The sequence below is a fragment of the Montipora capricornis genome, chromosome 10, assembly GCF_036669925.1.
Source record: "Montipora capricornis isolate CH-2021 chromosome 10, ASM3666992v2, whole genome shotgun sequence".
In the NCBI taxonomy this organism is placed as follows: Eukaryota; Metazoa; Cnidaria; class Anthozoa; order Scleractinia; family Acroporidae; genus Montipora; species Montipora capricornis.
Window position 1 is genome coordinate 68,880,576 of NC_090892.1, and position 22,034 is coordinate 68,902,609.

The 22,034-nt window shown below is 39.9% G+C and overlaps 1 protein-coding gene across 9 annotated transcripts in view; it reads right to left on the bottom strand.

The window, feature by feature from the left end:
* LOC138022239 (uncharacterized) overlaps window positions 1-22,034 on the bottom strand; it is a 30,413-nt gene that overhangs the window by 2,130 nt on the left and 6,249 nt on the right. The window contains exons 7-23 of one of the 9 annotated variants that reach the window (XM_068869296.1): window positions 14,412-14,471; window positions 13,922-13,963; window positions 13,233-13,292; window positions 11,610-11,639; window positions 11,183-11,224; window positions 8,736-8,795; window positions 8,248-8,289; window positions 7,558-7,617; window positions 6,599-6,628; window positions 6,172-6,213; window positions 5,483-5,542; window positions 4,690-4,719; window positions 4,244-4,285; window positions 3,539-3,598; window positions 2,925-2,954; window positions 2,496-2,537; window positions 134-592 (exon numbers count right to left, since the gene is read on the bottom strand). In XM_068869296.1, coding sequence (XP_068725397.1) covers window positions 134-592; window positions 2,496-2,537; window positions 2,925-2,954; window positions 3,539-3,598; window positions 4,244-4,285; window positions 4,690-4,719; window positions 5,483-5,542; window positions 6,172-6,213; window positions 6,599-6,628; window positions 7,558-7,617; window positions 8,248-8,289; window positions 8,736-8,795; window positions 11,183-11,224; window positions 11,610-11,639; window positions 13,233-13,292; window positions 13,922-13,963; window positions 14,412-14,471 — 1,191 coding nt within the window. The remainder of the gene's footprint in view (window positions 1-133; window positions 593-2,495; window positions 2,538-2,924; window positions 2,955-3,538; window positions 3,599-4,243; window positions 4,286-4,689; window positions 4,720-5,482; window positions 5,543-6,171; window positions 6,214-6,598; window positions 6,629-7,557; window positions 7,618-8,247; window positions 8,290-8,735; window positions 8,796-11,182; window positions 11,225-11,609; window positions 11,640-13,232; window positions 13,293-13,921; window positions 13,964-14,411; window positions 14,472-22,034) is intronic. The other 8 variants (XM_068869299.1, XM_068869298.1, XM_068869297.1 and 5 more) reach the window with 8 other exon arrangements.

Sequence of the window (22,034 nt, forward strand, 5' to 3'; positions counted from 1 at the left end):
GACGAGTGCTTTGTGCATGGTAGGGGAATAAAGGCACCGAGAAACACGTGAAAGCATGAGATGTTTCGCGGTATAACCGGTGATTGGTAATTGACTTAATGAGTCATTAATGAACTCGATATTGATAACCTACCGGAGAGAAGAGAGCACGCCATTTTTCCTCCAATTCCTTTATCAGGCTTTCTCGATTCATCTGAAACTCTTTAAGCTTTTGTAACTCTTCCTGCTCTTCTTCGCTCATCCCTTGAACTGTATCGTCCAAATCTTTAACTCTGTGAATCAATTCATTGTGGTCCGCTCGAAGCCCGTGGTAACCGAAATCGTAGAATTCCCGCTTAAGATCTTCGCTGCATTTACAAGTTTCCGATACCATGTCTCGTGTACCGATGTAAAGATCGCCTAAATGCTCGCTGAGTGTTTTTAAGATATCTAATTTGACTGGGGTTTTCAACTGATCTTGTTTTACCTCTGGTACCTCTAAGCTTGAAGTTACGTATGTTTTAAGGTCACGGATGTACTTTTGTAATTTTTCGCTGATGCGACGCTCTCGAGCTTCCTCATCGGTTTCCTTCGAAAGTTTATGCTCCAGATCCTGAGAAAAGAATGATTCAAATAAAAATTGGTTCTTTAGGTGGATCATTGCTTGAATGTAGAAATCTGGAAATATATATACTTGTCTAATGAATTAACTGAGAAACAGTTTTTTTGGGTCAAATAGCACAGGAAACTGGTGTCCCGTTAAGGCAAGAAAATTAGAAGCGCGATACACATTTACCTCTATTTCCTGCTTTTCACCATCCTCAGGAGCCCATGAGTAGGAGCTTGCCTCCCCCATACAAGCTTTGCCCTTATCTTTCTATTTTTAGAACCAACCCTTCAGCAGGAGACTCACATTTACATCAATTTACATCAATTCGCACAATTTGTGTACATTGTTTTTGTTAGTTTTGTCTTCGTTAGACAATGACTTTATTCTGATTGGCCATTTTAAACAGTGTGTGCATTGCCGAACAACTCGTGGCGTTCTAAAAATAGAAAGATACGGGCAAAGGTTGGCTCAAGGATATAGTGCATATGGAGGCTCCTACTCATGGGCTCCTGTCATACTGCAATTCGTTATTTCTTGCTCTTAGCCTCGTCACCTTTGTTGTAAAGAATAGGTGGGAAAAGCCTTTACGCTAAGTTTTAAACCATTTAAATGCAAAAAATATGGCGCTCACGTGCTTCGCGAAAAAAAAAACCTCTAATGTTAGCTTTGTATAACGCCTTGACAAATGTCTTTACTCAGGAACTCGTCAAGGGGAGCTTCTATCTCCCATACTTGCCTTTCCCGAGTATACTTATTAATGGAACGCTTGCCTTGGGAGTTTAAGCACGCCACTGTTGTAAAAGCTAATCAAAACAAAGCTAGCTCAAGCCGCTGTTACACGTTGAAACTTTTAGCTGAAACTCATGTGCAACGGCCCTGCAAAAAGAGTGTCAGCAGGCGTTGCACCGTGTAACATAAAAGGTCGAAAATCGTTCGGAAACGTTGAAACTGGTCTCGAAATGCTGTTTACATGGCCTTAGCCGATTTCTGATTGGCTTAAACAGCGTAGCGTGACAAGAGCGAGGGAGACCAGTTTCACAAAGTGGTGTTACACGGTGAAACTCTTGTTTTTGTCACCACTGCAATCGTTGCGACCGTTGCAGAAGTAGAAACCCCAGTAGAAAGCGGTTCTACTTTTCGTGAAACATGTCTCGCAACGGAAGTTCAAAAAGTTTCACGAAACCGACCATGTTACACGGTGCAACGCCTCCTGAAACATCATTCGCAACGCCGTTGCACACAAGTTTCAGCTAAAGGTTTCAACGTGTAAAGCGGCTTCAGCGTCATCGGAAATACAATACTTTTTGCGGGAAAAACATTTTCCTAAAAATAAATTTACTCGGGAAAGGGTTGACTCGAGGAATTAATCTAGATACAGGTTCCCCTTGATGAGCTCCTGGTTTTCGACATAAAAAGAGTGTCTCTCAGGAGATTAGAGTGTCCTACATTTCATAATGGCATGAAACTGTGTTTTCCTCTTTCTTTCGAGGATTTGCTCCATATCAGTAGTTACCAGGCAAGAAATTAGCCAAAGTCAAATAAGTTTCTTTTGTAATTAGGTCATGTTGTAGTACACCCATTTAAAGTCAAGATGTAGGTCACCGCGGTTATAAAAGTTTTACTTGATCTAGACTGGCCTGCCTCGAAATTCCGAGTAACTTGTCTGGTATAAGCCAGGTGATTTCCTTTTCTTTCAACCCAATTCCTCGTTGCGTCGAATTTGGGTTGAAAACGTTTTCGCAGGGTTGCAATGAACAATTTAAAGCTCCAAACTTAAAACATGCGCTTCTCTCCTTTTTAGTGCTCTCGGCTGCACTTTGAATGAACTGCCTCAACTATTTCAGGCGCTATTTTTACGTAACCACAAATAGAAGCTGGTATTTTACTCTGACTCGCTGTCCCTTACCTCCTCCTCCAATTCCTTATTGTTGTTCTTCATTTTGGAGACCTACGCAATACAAAAACAAGACAGACGTATTTACGTTCGTGATTCCATATAAATTAGCTCTACCTTTAAAATAAGCTGTTTTAAATGAACACTTTAAGGACGTTCGAAGGTTGGTGGTACAACTTTGACGAACGGGTATTCTAGAATCTAGCAGAACAACCGAAAGATGCCTCGCGCTTGAGTCTTTCAACCCAATTCCTCGCGTTGCGTCGAATTTAGGTTAAAAACGTTTTCGCAAGGTTGCAATGACCAATTTAAAGCTTGCGCTTCCGTCCTATTTAGTGCTCTCGGCTACTCTTTGAATGAACTGCCTCAACTATTTCAGGCGCCATTTTTGCGTAACCACAAATAGAAGATAGTACTTTACTCGGACTCGCTGTCCCTTACCTTCTCCTCTAATTCCTTAATCTTGGAGACCTACGAAATATAAAGAGAAGACAGACATACGTTTTGACGTTCATGATTCCATATAAAATAAGTCGTCCTTTAAAATAGGCTGCATTAAATGAACACTTTAAGGACGTTTGAAGTTTGGTGGCAGAACTTTGACGAACGCGCGGGTATTCTAAATTCGAGCAGAACAACCAAAAGAGGCCTCGCGCTTGAGTCTAGCTGTCCTGCCTGGTTAGTCAATATTCATAATACTTGCTAAGTTTGAAAAATAGGCTGCATAAGCACAAGACTTTCTCCAAAAATCCATGTACTGCCAACATTAACTCACTGGCATTAAAAAGTTCCCGCTTTTTGTTGCTCTGGCGTCACGGCGGCCATGTTGGTGTACAGAACAATGCAGTAAAATGTCTTTTGGGAATTTGACTCTATTATTATGCAAAACTTGTAGGGCCATTTTTTATTGTTTTGTACACCAACGTAACCGTCTCATCACGTGGATGCAAACCAAGAATCAGTTGTAAAATGTAAGAAGGAATTACATATTCAGTTAAAAAGTCAACTGAACATTTACGCATTATTTCATAATTAGTGGCGCGATACATATTTACCTCCACTTCCTGCTTTTCACTATCCTGCAATTTCTTATTTATTGCTCTCAGCTTCGACACCTTTTTGTAAAGAATAGGTGGGAAATGCGTTTACGCTTCAGCTTTTGAAATGTACACAGGCGTTCACATGCCTCGCGCAAAAAATACCTTCCATATTAACTAGTATTACATTGACAAATCACGGTGTTTTCGACATAAACAAAAGCGTCTTTAAAGATCATAAAATTATAAAGCATTGCTTTTTACGGCAAATGGTTTTATTATATTTTTTCTCTTTCTTTCGAGGACTTGCTCGATATCAGCAGTTAACAGGCAAGAAATAAGCGAAAGTCAACCAATTTTGTTTTGTAATTAGGTCAAGTTAATTTTGTAGCATACCCGTTCTAACTCAAGATGTAGATCACCACGGTTAAAAAAGTTTTAGTTGATCTAAACTGGCCATCTTCAAAATTCCGAGTAAATTGTCCGGTACAAGGGCGGTGATTTCCTTTTTTTCAACCCAATTCCTCGTTGCGTCGAATTTGGGTTGAAAACGTTTCCGCAAGGTTGCAATGAACAATCTAAAGCTCCAACTTTAAAACGTGCGCATTTGTCCTTTTCAGTGCTCTGCTGCACTTTGAATGAACTGCCTCAACTATTTCAGGCGCTATTTTTACGTAACCACAAATAGAAGCTACTATTTTACTCTGACTCGCTGTTCCTTACCTCCTCCTCCAATTCCTTATTCTTGTTCTTCATTTTGGAGACCTAAGCAATACAAAAACAAGACGGACATAGGTTTTCACGTTCCTGATTCGATATAAATTAGCTCTACCTTTAAAATAAACTGTACTAAATGAACACTTTAAGGACTTTCCAAGGTTGGTGGTAGAACTTTGACGAACGGGTATTCTAGAATCTAGGAGAACAGCTGAAAGATGCCTAGCACTTGAGTCATTCAACCCAATTCCTCGACTTGCGTTGAATTTGGGTTGAAAACGTTTTCGCAAGGTTGCAATGACCAATTTAAACCTCCAACTTTAAAGCTGCGCTTCCGTCCTATTTAGTGCTCTCGGCTTCTCGTTGAATGAACTGCCTCAACTATTTCAGGCGCTATTTTTGCGTAATTACAAATAAAAGCTAGTACTTTACTCGGACTCGCTGTCCCTTACCTCCTCCTCTAATTCCCTAAATTTGGAGACCTACGAAATATAAAGAAAAGACAGACATACGTTTTGACGTTCATGATTCCATATAGAATATATCGTCCTTTAAAATAGGCTGCATTAAATGACGACTTTAAGGACGTTCGAGGTTTGGTGACAGAACTTTGACGAACGGGTATTCTAGAATCTAGCAGAACAACCGAAAGATGCCCCGCGCTTGAGTCTAGCTGTCCTGCCTGGTTAGTCAATATTCATGATACTTGCTAAGTTTGAAAGATAGGCTGCATAAGCACAAGACTTTCTCCGAATATCCACGTACTGCCAACACGAAGTCACTGCCATTGAAAAGTTCCCGCATTTTGTGGCTCAATTGGTGGTTTGCATCTGACGTCACGGCGACCATGTTTGTGTAAAAAACAATAAAAAGAAATGTCTTTTGGGAATTTGATTCTATTATTATGCAAAACTTGTGGGGCCATTTTCTATTGTTTTGTACACCAACATGGCCGTGTCATCTCGTGAATGAAAACCAAGAATAGAGCGTTTTCATCTGACGTCACGGCATCCATGTTGGTGTACAGATCAATGCAGTGAAATGTCTTTTCGGAATTGGACTCTATTATTATGCAAAACTTGTGGGGCCATTTTCTATTGTTTTGTACACCAACATGGCCGTCTCATCACGTGGATGCAAACCAAGAATCAGTTGTAGAATGTAAGAAGCAATTACATATTCAGTTAAAAAGTCAACTGAATATTTACGCACTATTTCATAATTAGTGGCTCGATACATTTTTACCTCCACGTCCTGCTTTTCACCATCCTGCAATTTCTTATTTATTGCTCTCAGCTTCGACACCTTTTTGTAAAGAATATACGCTTCAGCTTTTGAAATGTAATGACAGGTGTTCACATACCTCACGAAAAAAACACCTTTCATATAAGTTAGTATTGCATTGACAAATCACGGTGTTTTCGACATGAACAAAAGCCCCCGTCTTTAAAGATCATTACAAGGATTCAGCATTGCTTTTCACGGCAAATGGTTGTATTTTACCTTTTCTCTTTGTTTCGAGGACTTGCTCGATATCAGCAGTTAAGAGGCAAGAAAAAAGCCAAAGTCAACCAATTTTGTTTTGTAATTAGGTCAAGTTTTTGTAGCATACCCGGTCTAACTCAAGATGTAGATCACCACGGTTATAAAAGTTTTAGTTGATCTAGACTGGCCTTCTTCCCAGTAATTTGTCCGGTACAAGGGCGGTGATTTCCTTTCCTTTCAACCCAATTCTTCGTTGCGTCGAATTTGGGTTGAAAACGTTTTCGCAAGTTGCAATGAACAATTCAAAGCTCCAACTTTAAGGCTTGCGCATCTGTCCTATTTAGTGCTCTCGTCTACACTTTGAATGAACTGCCTCAACTATTTCAGGCGCTATTTTTACGTAACCACAAATAGAAGCCACCATTTTACACTGACTCGCTATTCCTTACCTCTTCTTCCAATTCCTTATTGTTGTGCTTCATTTTGGAGACCTACGCAATACAAAAAGAAGACAGACGTAAAAGTTCGTGATTCCATATAAATCAACTCTAGCTTTAAAATAAGCTGTATGAAATGAATACTTTAAGGACGTTTGAAGGTTGGTGGTAGAGCTTTGATGAACGGGTATTCTAGAATCTAGCAGAACAGCCGAAAAATGCCTCGCGCTTGAGTCTTTCAACCCAATTCCTCGCGTTGCGTCGAATTTAGGTTAAAAACGTTTTCGCAAGGTTGCAATGACCAATTTAAAACTTGCGCTTCCGTCCTATTTAGTGCTCTCGGCTACTCTTTGAATGAACTGCCTCAACTATTTTAGGCGCTATTTTTGCGTAACCACAAATAGAAGCTAGTACTTTACTCGGACTCGCTGTCCCTTACCTCCTCCTCTAATTCCTTAAATTTGGAGACCTACGAAATATAAAGAAAAGACAGACATACGTTTTGACGTTCATGATTCCATATAGAATATGTCGTCCTTTAAAATAGGCTGCATTAAATGACGACTTTAAGGACGTTCGAGGTTTGGTGACAGAACTTTGACGAACGGGTATTCTAGAATCTAGCAGAACAACCGAAAGATGCCCCGCGCTTGAGTCTAGCTGTCTTGCCTGGTTAGTCAATATTCATGATACTTGCTAAGTTTGAAAGATAGGCTGCATAAGCACAAGACTTTCTCCGAATATCCACGGACTGCCAACAAAAACTCACTGGCATTGAAAAGTTCCCGCATTTTGTGGCTCAATTGGTGGTTTGCATCTGACGTCACGGCGACCATGTTTGTGTACAAAACAATAAAGTGAAATGTCTTTTGGGAATTTGATTCTATTATTATGCAAAACTTGTGGGGCCATTTTTTATTGTTTTGTACACCAACATGGCCGTGTCATCTCGTGAATGAAAACCAAGAATAGAGCGTTTTCATCTGACGTCACGGCATCCATGTTGGTGTACAGAACAATGCAGTGAAATGCCTTTTGGGAATTGGACTCTATTAATATGCAAAACTTGTGGGGCCATTTTCTATTGTTTTGTACACCAACATGGCCGTCTCATCACGTGGATGCAAACCAAGAATAGAGCGTTTTCATCTGACGTCACGGCATCCATGTTGGTGTACAGAACAATGCAGAGAAATGCCTTTTGGGAATTGGACTCTATTAATATGCAAAACTTGTGGGGCCATTTTCTATTGTTCTGTACACCAACATGGCCGTCTCATCACGTGGATGCAAACCAAGAATCAGTTGTAGAATGTAAGAAGCAATTACATATTCAGTTAAAAAGTCAACTGAATATTTACGCACTATTTCATAATTAGTGGCTCGATACATTTTTACCTCCACGTCCTGCTTTTCGCCATCCTGCAATTTCTTATTTATTGCTCTCAGCTTCGACACCTTTTTGTAAAGAATATACGCTTCAGCTTTTGAAATGTAATGACAGGTGTTCACATACCTCACGAAAAAAACACCTTTCATATAAGTTAGTATTGCATTGACAAATCACGGTGTTTTCGACATGAACAAAAGCCCCCGTCTTTAAAGATCATTACAAGGATTCAGCATTGCTTTTCACGGCAAATGGTTGTATTTTACCTTTTCTCTTTGTTTCGAGGACTTGCTCGATATCAGCAGTTAAGAGGCAAGAAAAAAGCCAAAGTCAACCAATTTTGTTTTGTAATTAGGTCAAGTTTTTGTAGCATACCCGGTCTAACTCAAGATGTAGATCACCACGGTTATAAAAGTTTTAGTTGATCTAGACTGGCCTTCTTCCAAGTAATTTGTCCGGTACAAGGGCGGTGATTTCCTTTTCTTTTAACCCAATTCTTCGTTGCGTCGAATTTGGGTTGAAAACGTTTTCGCAAGGTTGCAATGAACAATTCAAAGCTCCAACTTTAAGGCTTGCGCATCTGTCCTATTTAGTGCTCTCGTCTACACTTTGAATGAACTGCCTCAACTATTTCAGGCGCTATTTTTACGTAACCACAAATAGAAGCCACCATTTTACACTGACTCGCTATTCCTTACCTCTTCTTCCAATTCCTTATTCTTGGTCTTCATTTTGGAGACCTACGCAATACAAAAAGAGGACAGACGTAAGTTTTGACGTTCATGATTCGATATAAATTAGCTCTGCCTTTAAAATAGGCTGCATTAAATGAACTCTCTAAGGACGTTCGAAGTTTGGTGGCAGAACTTTGACAAACCCCGAAAAGTGAACGGGTATTCTAGAATCTAGCCGAACAAGCGATAGATGCCTCGCCCCTTGAGTCAGGCTGTCCTGCCTGGTCAGTCAATATTCATGATACCTGCTAAGTTTAAAGAATAGGCTGCATAAGCGTATGTCTTTCTCCAAAAAACCACGTACTGCCAACATGAACTCCCTGGCATTGAAAAATTACCGTTTTGTATGGCTCAATCAGTTGTAAAATGTAAGAAGCAATTACATATTCATTTAACAAGTCAACTGAACATTTACGCATTATTTCATAATTAGTGGCGCGATACATATTTACCTCCACTTCCTGCTTTTCACCATCCTGCAATTCCTTATTTATTGCTCTCAGCTTCGACACCTTTTTGTAAAGAATAGGTGGGAAATGCGTTGATGCTTCAGCTTTAAACCATTGAAATTTAAAGACTAGCGTTCACATGCTTCGCGTAAAACACATCTTTAATGTAAGCCAGTATCGCATTGTCTGTTGTCTTATTTTGCAAATTTATATATATTTAAATATATATATATATATATATATATATATATATATATATATATAGAGAGAGAGAGAGAGAGAGAGAGAGAGAGAGAGAGAGAGAGAGAGAGAGAGAGAGGGTCAAATAACAAAATAAGGAAACTAGTGTCCTGTTAAGGCAAGAAAATTAGAAGCGCGATACACATTTGCCTCTATTTCCTGCTTTTCACCATTCTGCAATTCGTTAGGGACTGTGCAATAATTATCAGGAAGGGGGGGTCCTAAAATGAGCTTCACCAAAGGAAAAATTAGATAGGTCCCCCCCTCCAGCAGCGTCAAGATTAGCTGTGACCCCCCCTCCCCATCACGTTCTCTCAAAATTATGATGTGCCCCCCCCCCCCCTTTCTAACCCGTACCTTTAGATATTGAAAAACTTGAGAACAGATACCAATATCTTTTATCCGACAACCCTGCTTGTGCAGGAAGGTTTCTCCGAGAGGATTATAAGCCAGCTCCCCATGATGACAGCAACATCAGACGTTGCAAACAAGAGGCAAATGATATCCAGGACAAGCTTAATGCTGTCGTAACCAAGTTAGAAAAACACTGAAGACTGGCCTCAGCTGTTTACACAATTTTAATGCTGAACAACGTCATTCAATAAAGTCTCAAGTCGGTTTAAACGTTCTGCATCTTGTAGAAGACCTGGATAGGGTGATGGCTAAATATAAAGCGACATTTCCTATTGGTGCCAAATCTAAAGCATCCAAACCAAGAAAAAAGAAGGAACAGAAGAAAAAAAGGGAGAAGAAGAGGATTGCTGCCTCAGAAAGCCGTAGTACCCGAACCTGTATAATTTTTCGATCTTTGGGAGGTGAACCCATTGATGACAACTATGAAACAGAAGTATGTGGCAATCCTCAGCTAGAAACTGTAGACCTAGAAACCCTCTCGCTGTTTAAATCAAGAACAGACCTGGCATGTCTGCGGGACCTCTTAAATGCCAAATGTTTTATTGGCAAAGCTCACAACGTGGTTTGTGACTTCTGTGCATGAGCGATTGTTTCAATCTATCATATGTTGACATTCTAAATAAGTTAAAGCATGTGTTTATGTTGATGCAATATTTAGACATTATGGATAGTCAAAGGCGTGGCATCTGTCTATTTGGAAAATGTTTATTTATTCGTTATCGAATTTGTGAAATTTAATTAAGACCCCCCTCTCAACTTACTTGAGAAATCTAATGTAGAGCCCCCCCCCCCCCTCCTTTCCATTATTTTAACTTAAGGCCCCCCCATCTGGTTTTAGGGCCCCCCTCCTGATAATTATTGCACAGTCCCTTATTTCTTGCTCGCAGCCTCGACACCTTTGTTGTAAAGAATAGGTGGGAAAAGCCTTTACGCTAAATTTTAAACCATTTAAATGCAAAAAATATGGCGCTCACGTGCTTCGCGAAAAAACCCCTTAATGTTAGCTTTGTATAACGCCTTGACAAATGTCTTTACGCGGGAACTCGTCAAGGGGAGCTTCTATTTCCCATACTTGCCTTTCCCGAGTATTCTTATTAATAGAACGCTTCCCTTGGGAGATTAAGCACGCCCACTGTTGTAAAAGCTAATCAAAACAAAGCTAGCTCAGCGTCATCGGAATACGATACTTTTCGCGGGAAAAACCTGTTCCTAAAAATAAATTTACGAGGAAAAGGGTTGACTCGAGGAATTAATCTAGATACAGGTGCCCCTTGATAAGCTCCTGGTTTCCGACATAAAAAGAGTGTCTCTCAGGAGATTAGAGTGTCCTACATGTCATAATGGCATGAAACTGTGTTTTATTCAGGTAACTTTCCTCTTTCTTTCGAGGATTTGCTCCATATCAGTAGTTACCAGGCAAGGAATTAGCCAAAGTCAAATAAGTTTCTTTTGTAAGTAGGTCATGTTGTAGCACACCCATTTTAAGTCACGATGTAGGTCACCAAGTTTTACTTGATCTAGACTGGCCTGCTTCGAAATTCCGAGTAACTTGTCTGGTATAAGCCAGGTGATTTCCTTTTCTTTCAACCCAATTCCTCGTTGCGTCGGATTTGGGTTGAAAACGTTTTCGCAAGGTTGCAATGAACAATCTAAAGCTCCAACTTTAAAACGTGCGCTTCTGTCCCTTTTAGTGCTCTCGGCTGCACTTTGAATGAACTGCCTCAACTATTTCAGGCGCTATTTTTACGTAACCACAAATAGAAGCTACTATTTTACTCTGACTCGCTGTCCCTTACCTCCTCTTCCAATTCCTTATTGTTGTGCTTCATTTTGGAGACCTACGCAATACAAAAGGAAGACAGACGTAAAAGTTCGTGATTCCATATAAATTAACTCTACCTTTAAAATAAGCTGTATGAAATGAATACTTTAAGGACGTTCGAATGTTGGTGGTAGAGCTTTGATGAACGGGTATTCTAGAATCTAGCAGAACAGCCGAAAAATGCCTCGCGCTTGAGTCTTTCAACCCAATTCCTCGCGTTGCGTCGAATTTAGGTTAAAATCGTTTTCGCAAAGTTGCAATGACCAATTTAAAACTTGCGCTTCCGTCCTATTTAGTGCTCTCCGCTACTCTTTGAATGAACTGCCTCAACTATTTTAGGCGCTATTTTTGCGTAACCACAAATAGAAGCTAGTACTTTACTCGGACTCGCTGTCCCTTACCTCCTCCTCTAATTCCTTAAATTTGGAGACCTACGAAATATAAAGAAAAGACAGACATACGTTTTGACGTTCATGATTCCATATAGAATATATCGTCCTTTAAAATAGGCTGCATTAAATGAAGACTTTAAGGACGTTCGAGGTTTGGTGACAGAACTTTGACGAACGGGTATTCTAGAATCTAGCAGAACAACCGAAAGATGCCCCGCGCTTGAGTCTAGCTGTCCTTCCTGGTTAGTCAATATTCATGATACTTGCTAAGTTTGAAAGATAGGCTGTATAAGCACAAGACTTTCTCCGAATATCCACGTACTGCCAACACGAAGTCACTGCCATTGAAAAGTTCCCGCATTTTGTGGCTCAATTGGTGGTTTGCATCTGACGTCACGGCGACCATGTTTGTGTACAAAACAATGGAGTGAAATGTCTTTTGAGAATTTGACTCTATTATTATTCAAAACTTGTGGGGCCATTTTCTATTGTTTTGTACACCAACATGGCCGTCTCATCACGTGAATGAAAACCAAGAATAGAGCGTTTTCATCTGACGTCACGGCATCCATGTTGGTGTACAGAACAATGCAGTGAAATGTCTTTTGGGAATTGGACTCTATTATTATTCAAAACTTGTGGGGCCATTTTCTATTGTTTTGTACACCAACATGGCCGTGTCATCTCGTGAATGAAAACCAAGAATAGAGCGTTTTCATCTGACGTCACGGCATCCATGTTGGTGTACAGATCAATGCAGTGAAATGTCTTTTGGGAATTGGACTCTATTAATATGCAAAACTTGTGGGGCCATTTTCTATTGTTTTGTACACCAACATGGCCGTCTCATCACGTGGATGCAAACCAAGAATAGAGCGTTTTCATCTGACGTCACGGCATCCATGTTGGTGTACAGATCAATGCAGTGAAATGTCTTTTGGGAATTGGACTCTATTATTATGCAAAACTTGTGGGGCCATTTTCTATTGTTTTGTACACCAACATGGCCGTGTCATCTCGTGAATGAAAACCAAGAATAGAGCGTTTTCATCTGACGTCACGGCATCCATGTTGGTGTACAGATCAATGCAGTGAAATGTCTTTTGGGAATTGGACTCTATTAATATGCAAAACTTGTGGGGCCATTTTCTATTGTTTTGTACACCAACATGGCCGTCTCATCACGTGGATGCAAACCAAGAATAGAGCGTTTTCATCTGACGTCACGGCATCCATGTTGGTGTACAGATCAATGCAGTGAAATGTCTTTTGGGAATTGGACTCTATTATTATTCAAAACTTGTGGGGCCATTTTCTATTGTTTTGTACACCAACATGGCCGTGTCATCTCGTGAATGAAAACCAAGAATAGAGCGTTTTCATCTGACGTCACGGCATCCATGTTGGTGTACAGATCAATGCAGTGAAATGTCTTTTGGGAATTGGACTCTATTATTATGCAAAACTTGTGGGGCCATTTTCTATTGTTTTGTACACCAACATGGCCGTCTCATTACAAGGATGCAAACCAAGAATCAGTTGTAGAATGTAAGAAGCAATTACATATTCAGTTAAGAAGTCAACTGAATATTTACGCACTATTTCATAATTAGTGGCTCGATACATTTTTACCTCCACGTCCTGCTTTTCACCATCCTGCAATTTCTTATTTATTGCTCTCAGCCTCGACACCTTTTTGTAAAGAATATACGCTTCAGCTTTTGAAATGTAATGACAGGTGTTTACATACCTCGCGAAAAAAACACCTTTCATATAAGTTAGTATTGCATTGACAAATCACGGTGTTTTCGACATGAACAAAAGCCCCCGTCTTTAAAGATCATTACAAGGATTCAGCATTGCTTTTCACGGCAAATGGTTGTATTATACCTTTTCTCTTTGTTTCGAGGACTTGCTCGATATCAGCAGTTAAGAAGCAAGAAAAAAGCCAAAGTCAACCAATTTTGTTTTGTAATTAGGTCAAGTTTTTGTAGCATACCCGGTCTAACTCAAGATGTAGATCACCACGGTTATAAAAGTTTTAGTTGATCTAGACTGGCCTTCTTCCCAGCAATTTGTCCGGTACAAAGGCGGTGATTTCCTTTTCTTTCAACCCAATTCTTCGTTGCGTCGAATTTGGGTTGAAAACGTTTTCGCAAGTTGCAATGAACAATTCAAAGCTCCAACTTTAAGGCTTGCGCATCTGTCCTATTTAGTGCTCTCGTCTATACTTTGAATGAACTACCTCAACTATTTCAGGCGCTATTTTTACGTAACCACAAATAGAAGCCACCATTTTACACTGACTCGCTATTCCTTACCTCTTCTTCCAATTCCTTATTTTTGGTCTTCATTTTGGAGACCTACGCAATACAAAAAGAGGACAGACGTAAGTTTTGACGTTCATGATTCGATATAAATTAGCTCTGCCTTTAAAATAGGCTGCATTAAATGAACTCTTTAAGGACGTTCGAAGTTTGGTGGCAGAACTTTGACAAACCCCGAAAAGTGAACGGGTATTCTAGAATCTAGCCGAACAAGCGATAGATGCCTCCCCCCTTGAGTCAGGCTGTCCTGCCTGGTCAGTCAATATTCATGATACCTGCTAAGTTTAAAGAATAGGCTGCATAAGCGTATGTCTTTCTCCAAAAAACCACGTACTGCCAACATGAACTCCCTGGCATTGAAAAATTCCCGTTTTGTATGGCTCAATCAGTTGTAAAATGTAAGAAGCAAAGTTACATATTCATTTAACAAGTCAACTGAAAATTTACGCATTATTTCATAATTAGATACGCGATACATATTTACCTCCACTTCCTGCTTTTCACCATCCTGCAATTCCTTATTTATTGCTCTCAGCTTCGACACCTTTTTGTAAAGAATAGGTGGGAAATGCGTTGATGCTTCAGCTTTAAACCATTGAAATTTAAAGATTAGCGTTCACATACTTCGCGTAAAACACATCTTTAATGTAAGCCAGTATCGCATTGTCGGTTGTCTTATTTTGCACATTTTCATTCGATATATATATATATATATATATATATATATATATATATATATATAGAGAGAGAGAGAGAGAGAGAGAGAGAGAGAGAGAGAGAGAGAGAGAGAGAGAGAGAGAGAGAGAGAGAGAGAGAGAGAGAGAGAGAGAGAGAGAGAGAGAGAGTTAGATTTACGTCAGTACTTGCTACCAAAGTTAGGTATTTGCTACGGTAACAAATACTGACTGGTAGGTATTTGCTACTTGAATGAGTATTTGTTACGGTAGCAAATACGGAAATGAGTATTTGCTACCGTACCAAATACGGTGGGTAGGTATTTGCGACGTGACAGTAGGTATTTGCTACATAAAATAGGTATTTGCTACCGTAGCAAATACGTACATTAGATTTTTGCATTAAGTGGTTGTTGGTATCTTTCTTCATATTGTTAATGTAGCATATTCAGCAAGTGGTTATTTCTTGATACCATGGAAAAGACATTTCTTTGAGCTTTAAAATCAACATCTGTTGTCTTTTTTTGAAAAAAAAAATGGGACAACGAAATCTTCCCATACAGCGTTACCCCATAAGAAGAAACAATCTCTGACATGGTGTAACATTTAACAAAAATCAATAGACCAGTCTTAAAGAAACGACAGTTTTTGTAAATATATCTCTCTTTTTTCAGATATAGAATGTTTTGAAAATCTTTGATTTAACTTGCTATGAAAAGAAGAAAAACGATTGCTGTCCGAAAACGGAGATATAAACGAATGAAGTTGCAAAATAAGGGGGTTACAAGGTCCTTATTTACGCAGGCGCAAAGTTTGTCACCTGCTCAATCGAGTCCGCATGTGCATAGAGTTAGGGAGACAGATTAAAGTAATCAAACAATCGTTTGTTTAAAAGCTGTGTGCATAGAAGACAAATAGCGAAATCAGTGGTAACGTCCATAATTTGCGGTCACCTATTTTAATTCATGAGCTGACGCGAGCAGCTTCAATAGTGCATTTACTTACATGAAGCAAAGTGGCGTGAAACAAGGCTGTGTTCTCGCTCCAATACTATTCGGCACCTTCTTATCTCTGCTGCTGCCCTACGCTTTCGATCAGACTGAAGACGGAAGCACCATCCACGCAAGGAGTGACGTGAGCCTTTTCAACCTTGCTCGCCTGCGCACGAACACCAGAGTGCGCAAAGTTCTGCTTCGGGGATGCTGTTCGCGGATGATGCTGCCTTCACTGCACACACTGAGGAAGCCTTACAACGACTAATCAGTGCTTTGCATACGCATATCACGAGTTCGGCCTCACAATCACTCTCAAGAAAACAAACATCCTGGGGCAAGATATCAGCAGAGCCCCTTGCATCCTACTCGGTGACCACACCCTCGAGGTTGCAGAGGATTTAACCTACCTTGGCTTCATCATCTCCAGCAACGCCTCTCTGTACACCGAGCTGAACACCCGGATCGACAAGGCAGCATCAGCAAGGGCCCGCCTAACCAAGAGACTCTGGGAGAACTCCATGCTTTTTAATAATGCACTTTAATACATATTAATGATCTCCCTGGATGTCTTCTGCATACCAAAGCACACATGTATGCCGATGACACCACGATATATGCATCCTCTCTATCCACTGCTAAACTATATGCCAAGGTAAATAATGACCTAACTCGCGTTAGGGACTGGCTTTTTGCAAATAAGTTAAGGTTAAATGTTACTAAAACGGAGTATATATTTTTAACAACTACCTTCAAATTATCTAAGTTAGGAAGAGACTATCCAATTAAGATTGGCAACAATTATGTTAAGTACGGTGCCTACTAATTCAAAGGTATTTTTGCGCGGCTTACTGAATATGCGGGAAAAGCAGATCTTAACAAGTGTTATTGAAATCCAAAAAAGAAAATTGAGGGTAACCACGCATTTTTCGAAGATAATTAATCAACAATGTTTGTAAAAAGCTTTAAAATACAAAGCAATGTATGGCGTTCTTTTACAAATTGAAGCTTAATTATCTCGGAAAAATACTTGGTTACTTCCAATTTTCTTTTTGGAAACCAAGATCACTTGCTAAGTTCTGGTTTCTCCGCATACTTTTAAACCGCGCAAAAATATCCCTGTATTAATAAAGGCCACCTATAGGAAATTCGAGTATCTCGAGATGCGCAGAACATATGCGCAATAACAATAGTAGGCACCATCCTTAAACGAAACAAACAAAGAAAAAACAAAATAAAGAAAAAACGAAACGAAACAAACAAACAAACAACGAAATATTTAGTAATTCACTTAGATGAAAATCATGAATGGAACGAGCATGTTGACAAACTTTAATCAAAAGTAAATCGATCCTTCCGTGGTCTAAAACAGGCACGTGTATGTATGTACCATTAGATGTTCTAAATACAATTTATCCATTCTGTGTTCGACAACTGTGACATTGTTTGGACAATTTAGACCAGGGAATGGTCACTAGTATCCAGAAAAATCGTGCTGCACGCATAATAACCTTTCAAGGTTATGATGTTCGTTCAGCACAAATACGAAAACAACTAAATTGGGAAGAACTTGCCTCAAGGCGTCAAAGGCATTTAAGCCTATTAATGTATGATGCAGTGAATGGAAATGTACCTAGTTACTTCAGCGACCTTTTCTCGGATGCCTGCGAGAACAACCCTTATAAATCTAAGCTAAGAAATACGGAATATAATGTTGTATTGGACCTAGTTCCAAAAACAGAATATTATAAAGGGTCTTTCTTATACAGAGGAGGAATGCTGTGGAATTCATTACCAACTGTCATAAAAGCGTCCGAATCTAAAGCTATCTTTAAAAGTAAACTGGCTAGTAGGCAGGCAAACTGTTGATTATATTTTACTTTTTTTATTATTTGTACATACGCCCGGTATTTTTATTGTAGTTTTACACTATTTACTTCTGTTTCCATACGGCTTTACATATTTGCATATGTTTAGTGTAGTTGTACAGTATTTACTTCTGTTTCTATACGGCTTTCGTGTAAAGAAGTTGTGTAACTCACCGCGCACCGGTGGTTCAGTTGGTTGAGCACCGGGCTGTCACGCGGGAGGTCGTGAGTTCAACTCCGGCCGGACCAACACTCAGGGTCTTTAAATAACTGAGGAGAAAGTGCTGCCTTTGTAATTACTTCTGCAAATGGTTAGACTCTCTAGTCTTCTCGGATAAGGACGATAAGCCGGAGGTCCCGTCTCACAACCCTTCGATGTTCATAATCCTGTGGGACGTAAAAGAACGCGCACACTTGTCGCAAACAGTAGGGCATGTAGTTCCCGGTGTTGTGGTCTGTCTTCTGTGGTGTATCATGGTTGGGAGGGTAAATGCTCGGAGATATTAGCTACTTCAAGCTACTCTAAAAATCTGAGGGTAAATAAAGATATATATGATATGATATATGATGTATGATGAAATTACCGTATTCTGAGCACACTGCTTTGCGGCAGTGAGGCATGAACTTTGTACACCTACTAAGAGTACAGACTCAATGCCTTCCATCTGCGCCGTGTTAAGAGGATCCTTGGCATCACCCGGCTGCAATGTATCCCAAACAAAGAAGTACTGGCCAAATCAAGAACACCAAGCATGTTTGCCCTCCTCTCTCAGGGACATCTACACTGGCTCGGCCATTCATCTGCATGCACGATGGCCGAATCCCAGAAGACATCCTTTAAGGCGAGCTCGCCTCAGGCTCCAGACCTACTTGCAGGCCAATGCTTCAATTCAAGGACTTTTGTAAACGAGATCTCAGGGCTGGCAACATCAACCCAGCTGACCTGGAAGCCATAGCCGAAAACCAAGATGCCTAGAAGCTTACCGTCAAGACCAGTGTCAAAGTGTGAGAGAGAAGGAGAGGGCACCAGTACGAAGAGAAGAGTGAGCACAGGCGACAGCAGAATCAGCGCCACGAGTCATGAGTTTTCGCAGCTGTGACCTTACTCAGTTTTTAGTCCTTTCCATGCTGTTTTGTACCCGATTTGGCTGGGTGTTAGATTACCAATAAGGCCCATGTAGGCCAGTGTGTGCTCATGTGGACCCGTGTGTGCCCATGTGGGCTAGCTAGTGTACGCCCATTTAGGCAAGTGTAGGCTAGTGTAGGGTCATGTACGTTAGTGTATGCCCATGCACACTAATGTGCCATTCCTAGGATAGTGTTAACCATGGTAAACCACAATATGATTTCCACACCACGTGTCCACCCACAGCAGGAGTTGCAACTGTTCAAAAGACTAAACCTCAGCGAGACAGATGGATGCTATTAAACCTTACCTGGTGCATGTACATTGCCTGTCAATATTTTAAAATGTATTCAATAAGTATAGCGCGAAATAACGTCCAATGTCTCGTTCTACATAGCTGATGAAGTGCAAGTCTAGAAGTCTCAAATTCTGGCAATTTACGTAAGATTGAGGAAGTAATAGTTTTATTTTTCAACAACTGGTGACAAAGCTATAGGTTTCGGTGATCGCTACCATGACCATATTTGGACAGTGCCACAAGGTAAGGAATTAGCGTGAAAACGGATATAATTAAGTCCTTTATTTGCCACTTTTTCCGCATGATTATATAATATTCTTGATGTGGTATAAAAATCCACTCCACTCCAATCAAGTTATGGACCTCTGCAATGCAAGTGCAATGCTGTTATTTTACTAAGCGAGTGTGTTGTCGCACAGGGCTTCAGATGCACGATCGGAAGATTTACGTGGAATTCGAATTGAACAGGGAAGATAACGTTTTACAAACGTTGCTTTTGTTATTCAAATGAGCCAACCACAGAAACAAAGGACCCTAGGTGTCGTCAACGATATCTTCGCTATGTACCTGCCATTTGAGACATAGTAGGGTTGTTTGTTTCAACACCCACCCCTTTGGGAATTTCAATTCACCTTCAAACCCAGGAGCCCATGACTAAGAGCCTCCCTATGCGCTATATCCTTGAGTCAACCTTTGCTCATATCTTTCTATTTTTAAAAGTAACACTTCACCAGGAGACTCACATTTACATCAATTTGCGTACATTATTTTTTGCTTATTGTCTTTGTTCGACAATAACTTTATTCTGATTGGCCATCATCTAAACAGTGCGCGCAGAGCCGAAGAACTCGTGGCGTTCTACGCACAAAGGTTCATTCAGAGGGCTTGCATGGGAGAGGCATGCCCCTACTCGTGGGCTCCCGTCAAGCCTTAATTTATAAGAAGGGCGTGTTTGATTGACCCTATTCCGGAATATGAATACGTTGAGTAATGATTAAAACGGTATGTTTGGCGCGTTTCGAAGCAAAAAGGATAATAAAAATATGTTTAAAATAGCATTTTAGCAGATATTTGACAATTTTAACGTGAATCTCTGTAAAAACGAAGGATTTCTAACTTATATTCCATGTATTCCTATTCCAGAATACGGTCAATCGAACGCACCCTAAGTTTCGTCTTTATGATATCCTAAACATCTACAAAGAGTGGCGGGTTATGGATATTTACTGGAAAAGAAGCTTCTTCACCTGCTTTTCACTTAAAATGAACAAGAAGTTCTCACCTTATATTCAGACAAACCAGCATGAAGACTAAAGAGTGCCATTTCCTTATCAACTTAGTTGGAGGGGGAAGGGGTGGGGAATGATGGTATTTGCGAAAAACAGGTTTTTGGCGAAACATTCCATAAAATACCACAAAGGGTTATGCGGATGGTTTGGACCAGTTTTATTTAATATGTTTTCAGCCTACTTTTAGAAGAAATCGCTTGTAAGAATTTTTAATTCCAAAAACGTGATTTTTGTCCATTTTTCGGCCAAAAAAGGATGATATAAGCCTTAAAAACAGCTTTCTATGTTTAGGCAGGATTACTTTAAAACAAGTGCGATCTTGTGAACTGTTTCTATCTTCGCTATCAAGTCTATTATTTACGTTATTTACGTTAGCGAGAAAAAAATTACAGCTAAGTTGGGTATTTGCGACCAAAAACGGGTATTTGCTACATGTTAGTTTTTGGAGATAAATTACCTGAAATTTCATTGGCTACCAAATAATTGGCTCGGAAGAGTTCCTCTCAATAAGCGCTGACGTTTCCAAAAGAAAAAATATGAATAACGTTGCTTTTAGGCGATTTAAAGGGCAAAATCTTTCCAGGAATCTCAAAAAAATCTTAGGGTTTGAAGTGCTGTCGAATATATACCTTCAAGCAACACTTAAGATGGAAAAATAAGATGGAAAAACACGAAAAATAAACCTAATCCAGAGGGGTTGAGCAGAGATGTTCTTTAACTTGGAGACCTTTGAAATACGATTTAACTGAGAAATTTTACGGAATTTTTGACTGATGTGCCAAGCATTCAGTATTTGCTACCTTCTTTGGGTTTTAAACCAAATATCATGATAACTATAATATTGATATTCGTTTTTAACTAATATACTGTTCATTTTCAGTTAGAGCTTCCACTCTTTTGAAGTCATGGTGCTTGAAGTAGTTTTATTATTTTTTTAAAGTCCTAGAGAAATAGGGTAGATAATACTGACTGATGAATCTAAAGAGAGAGAGAGAGAGAGAGAGAGAGAGAGAGACAGAGAGGGTGAAATAACAAAATAAGGAAATTAGTGTCCTGTTAAGGGAAGAAAATTAGAAGCGCGATACACATTTGCCTCTATTTCCTGCTTTCCACCATTCTCCAATTCGTTTATTTCTTGCTCGCAGCCTCGACACCTTTGTTGTAAAGAATAGGTAGGAAAAGCCTTTACGCTAAATTTTAAACCATTTAAATGCAAAAAATATGGCGCTCACGTGCTTCGCGAAAAAACCCTCTAATGTTAGCTTTGTATAACGCCTTGACAAATGTCTTTACGCGGGAACTCGTCAAGGGGAGCTTCTATTTCCCATACTTGCCTTTCTCGAGTATTCTTATTAATAGAACGCTTCCCTTGGGAGATTAAGCACGCCCACTGTTGTAAAAGCTAATCAAAACAAAGCTAGCTCAGCGTCATCGAAATACGATACTTTTCGCGGGAAAAACCTGTTCCTAAAAATAAATTTACAAGGGAAAGGGTTGACTCGAGGAATTAATCTAGATACAGGTGTCCCTTGATAAGCTCCTGGTTTCCGACATAAAAAGAGTGTCTCTCAGGAGATTAGAGTGTCCTACATGTCATAATGGCATGAAACTGTGTTTTATTCAGGTAACTTTCCTCTTTCTTTCGAGGATTTGCTCCATATCAGTAGTTACCAGGCAAGAAATTAGCCAAAGTCAAATAAGTTTCTTTTGTAATTAGGTCATGTTGTAGCACACCCATTTTAAGTCAAGATGTAGGTCACCAAGTTTTACTTGATCTAGACTGGCCTGCTTCGAAATTCCGAGTAACTTGTCTGGTATAAGCCAGGTGATTTCCTTTTCTTTCAACCCAATTCCTCGTTG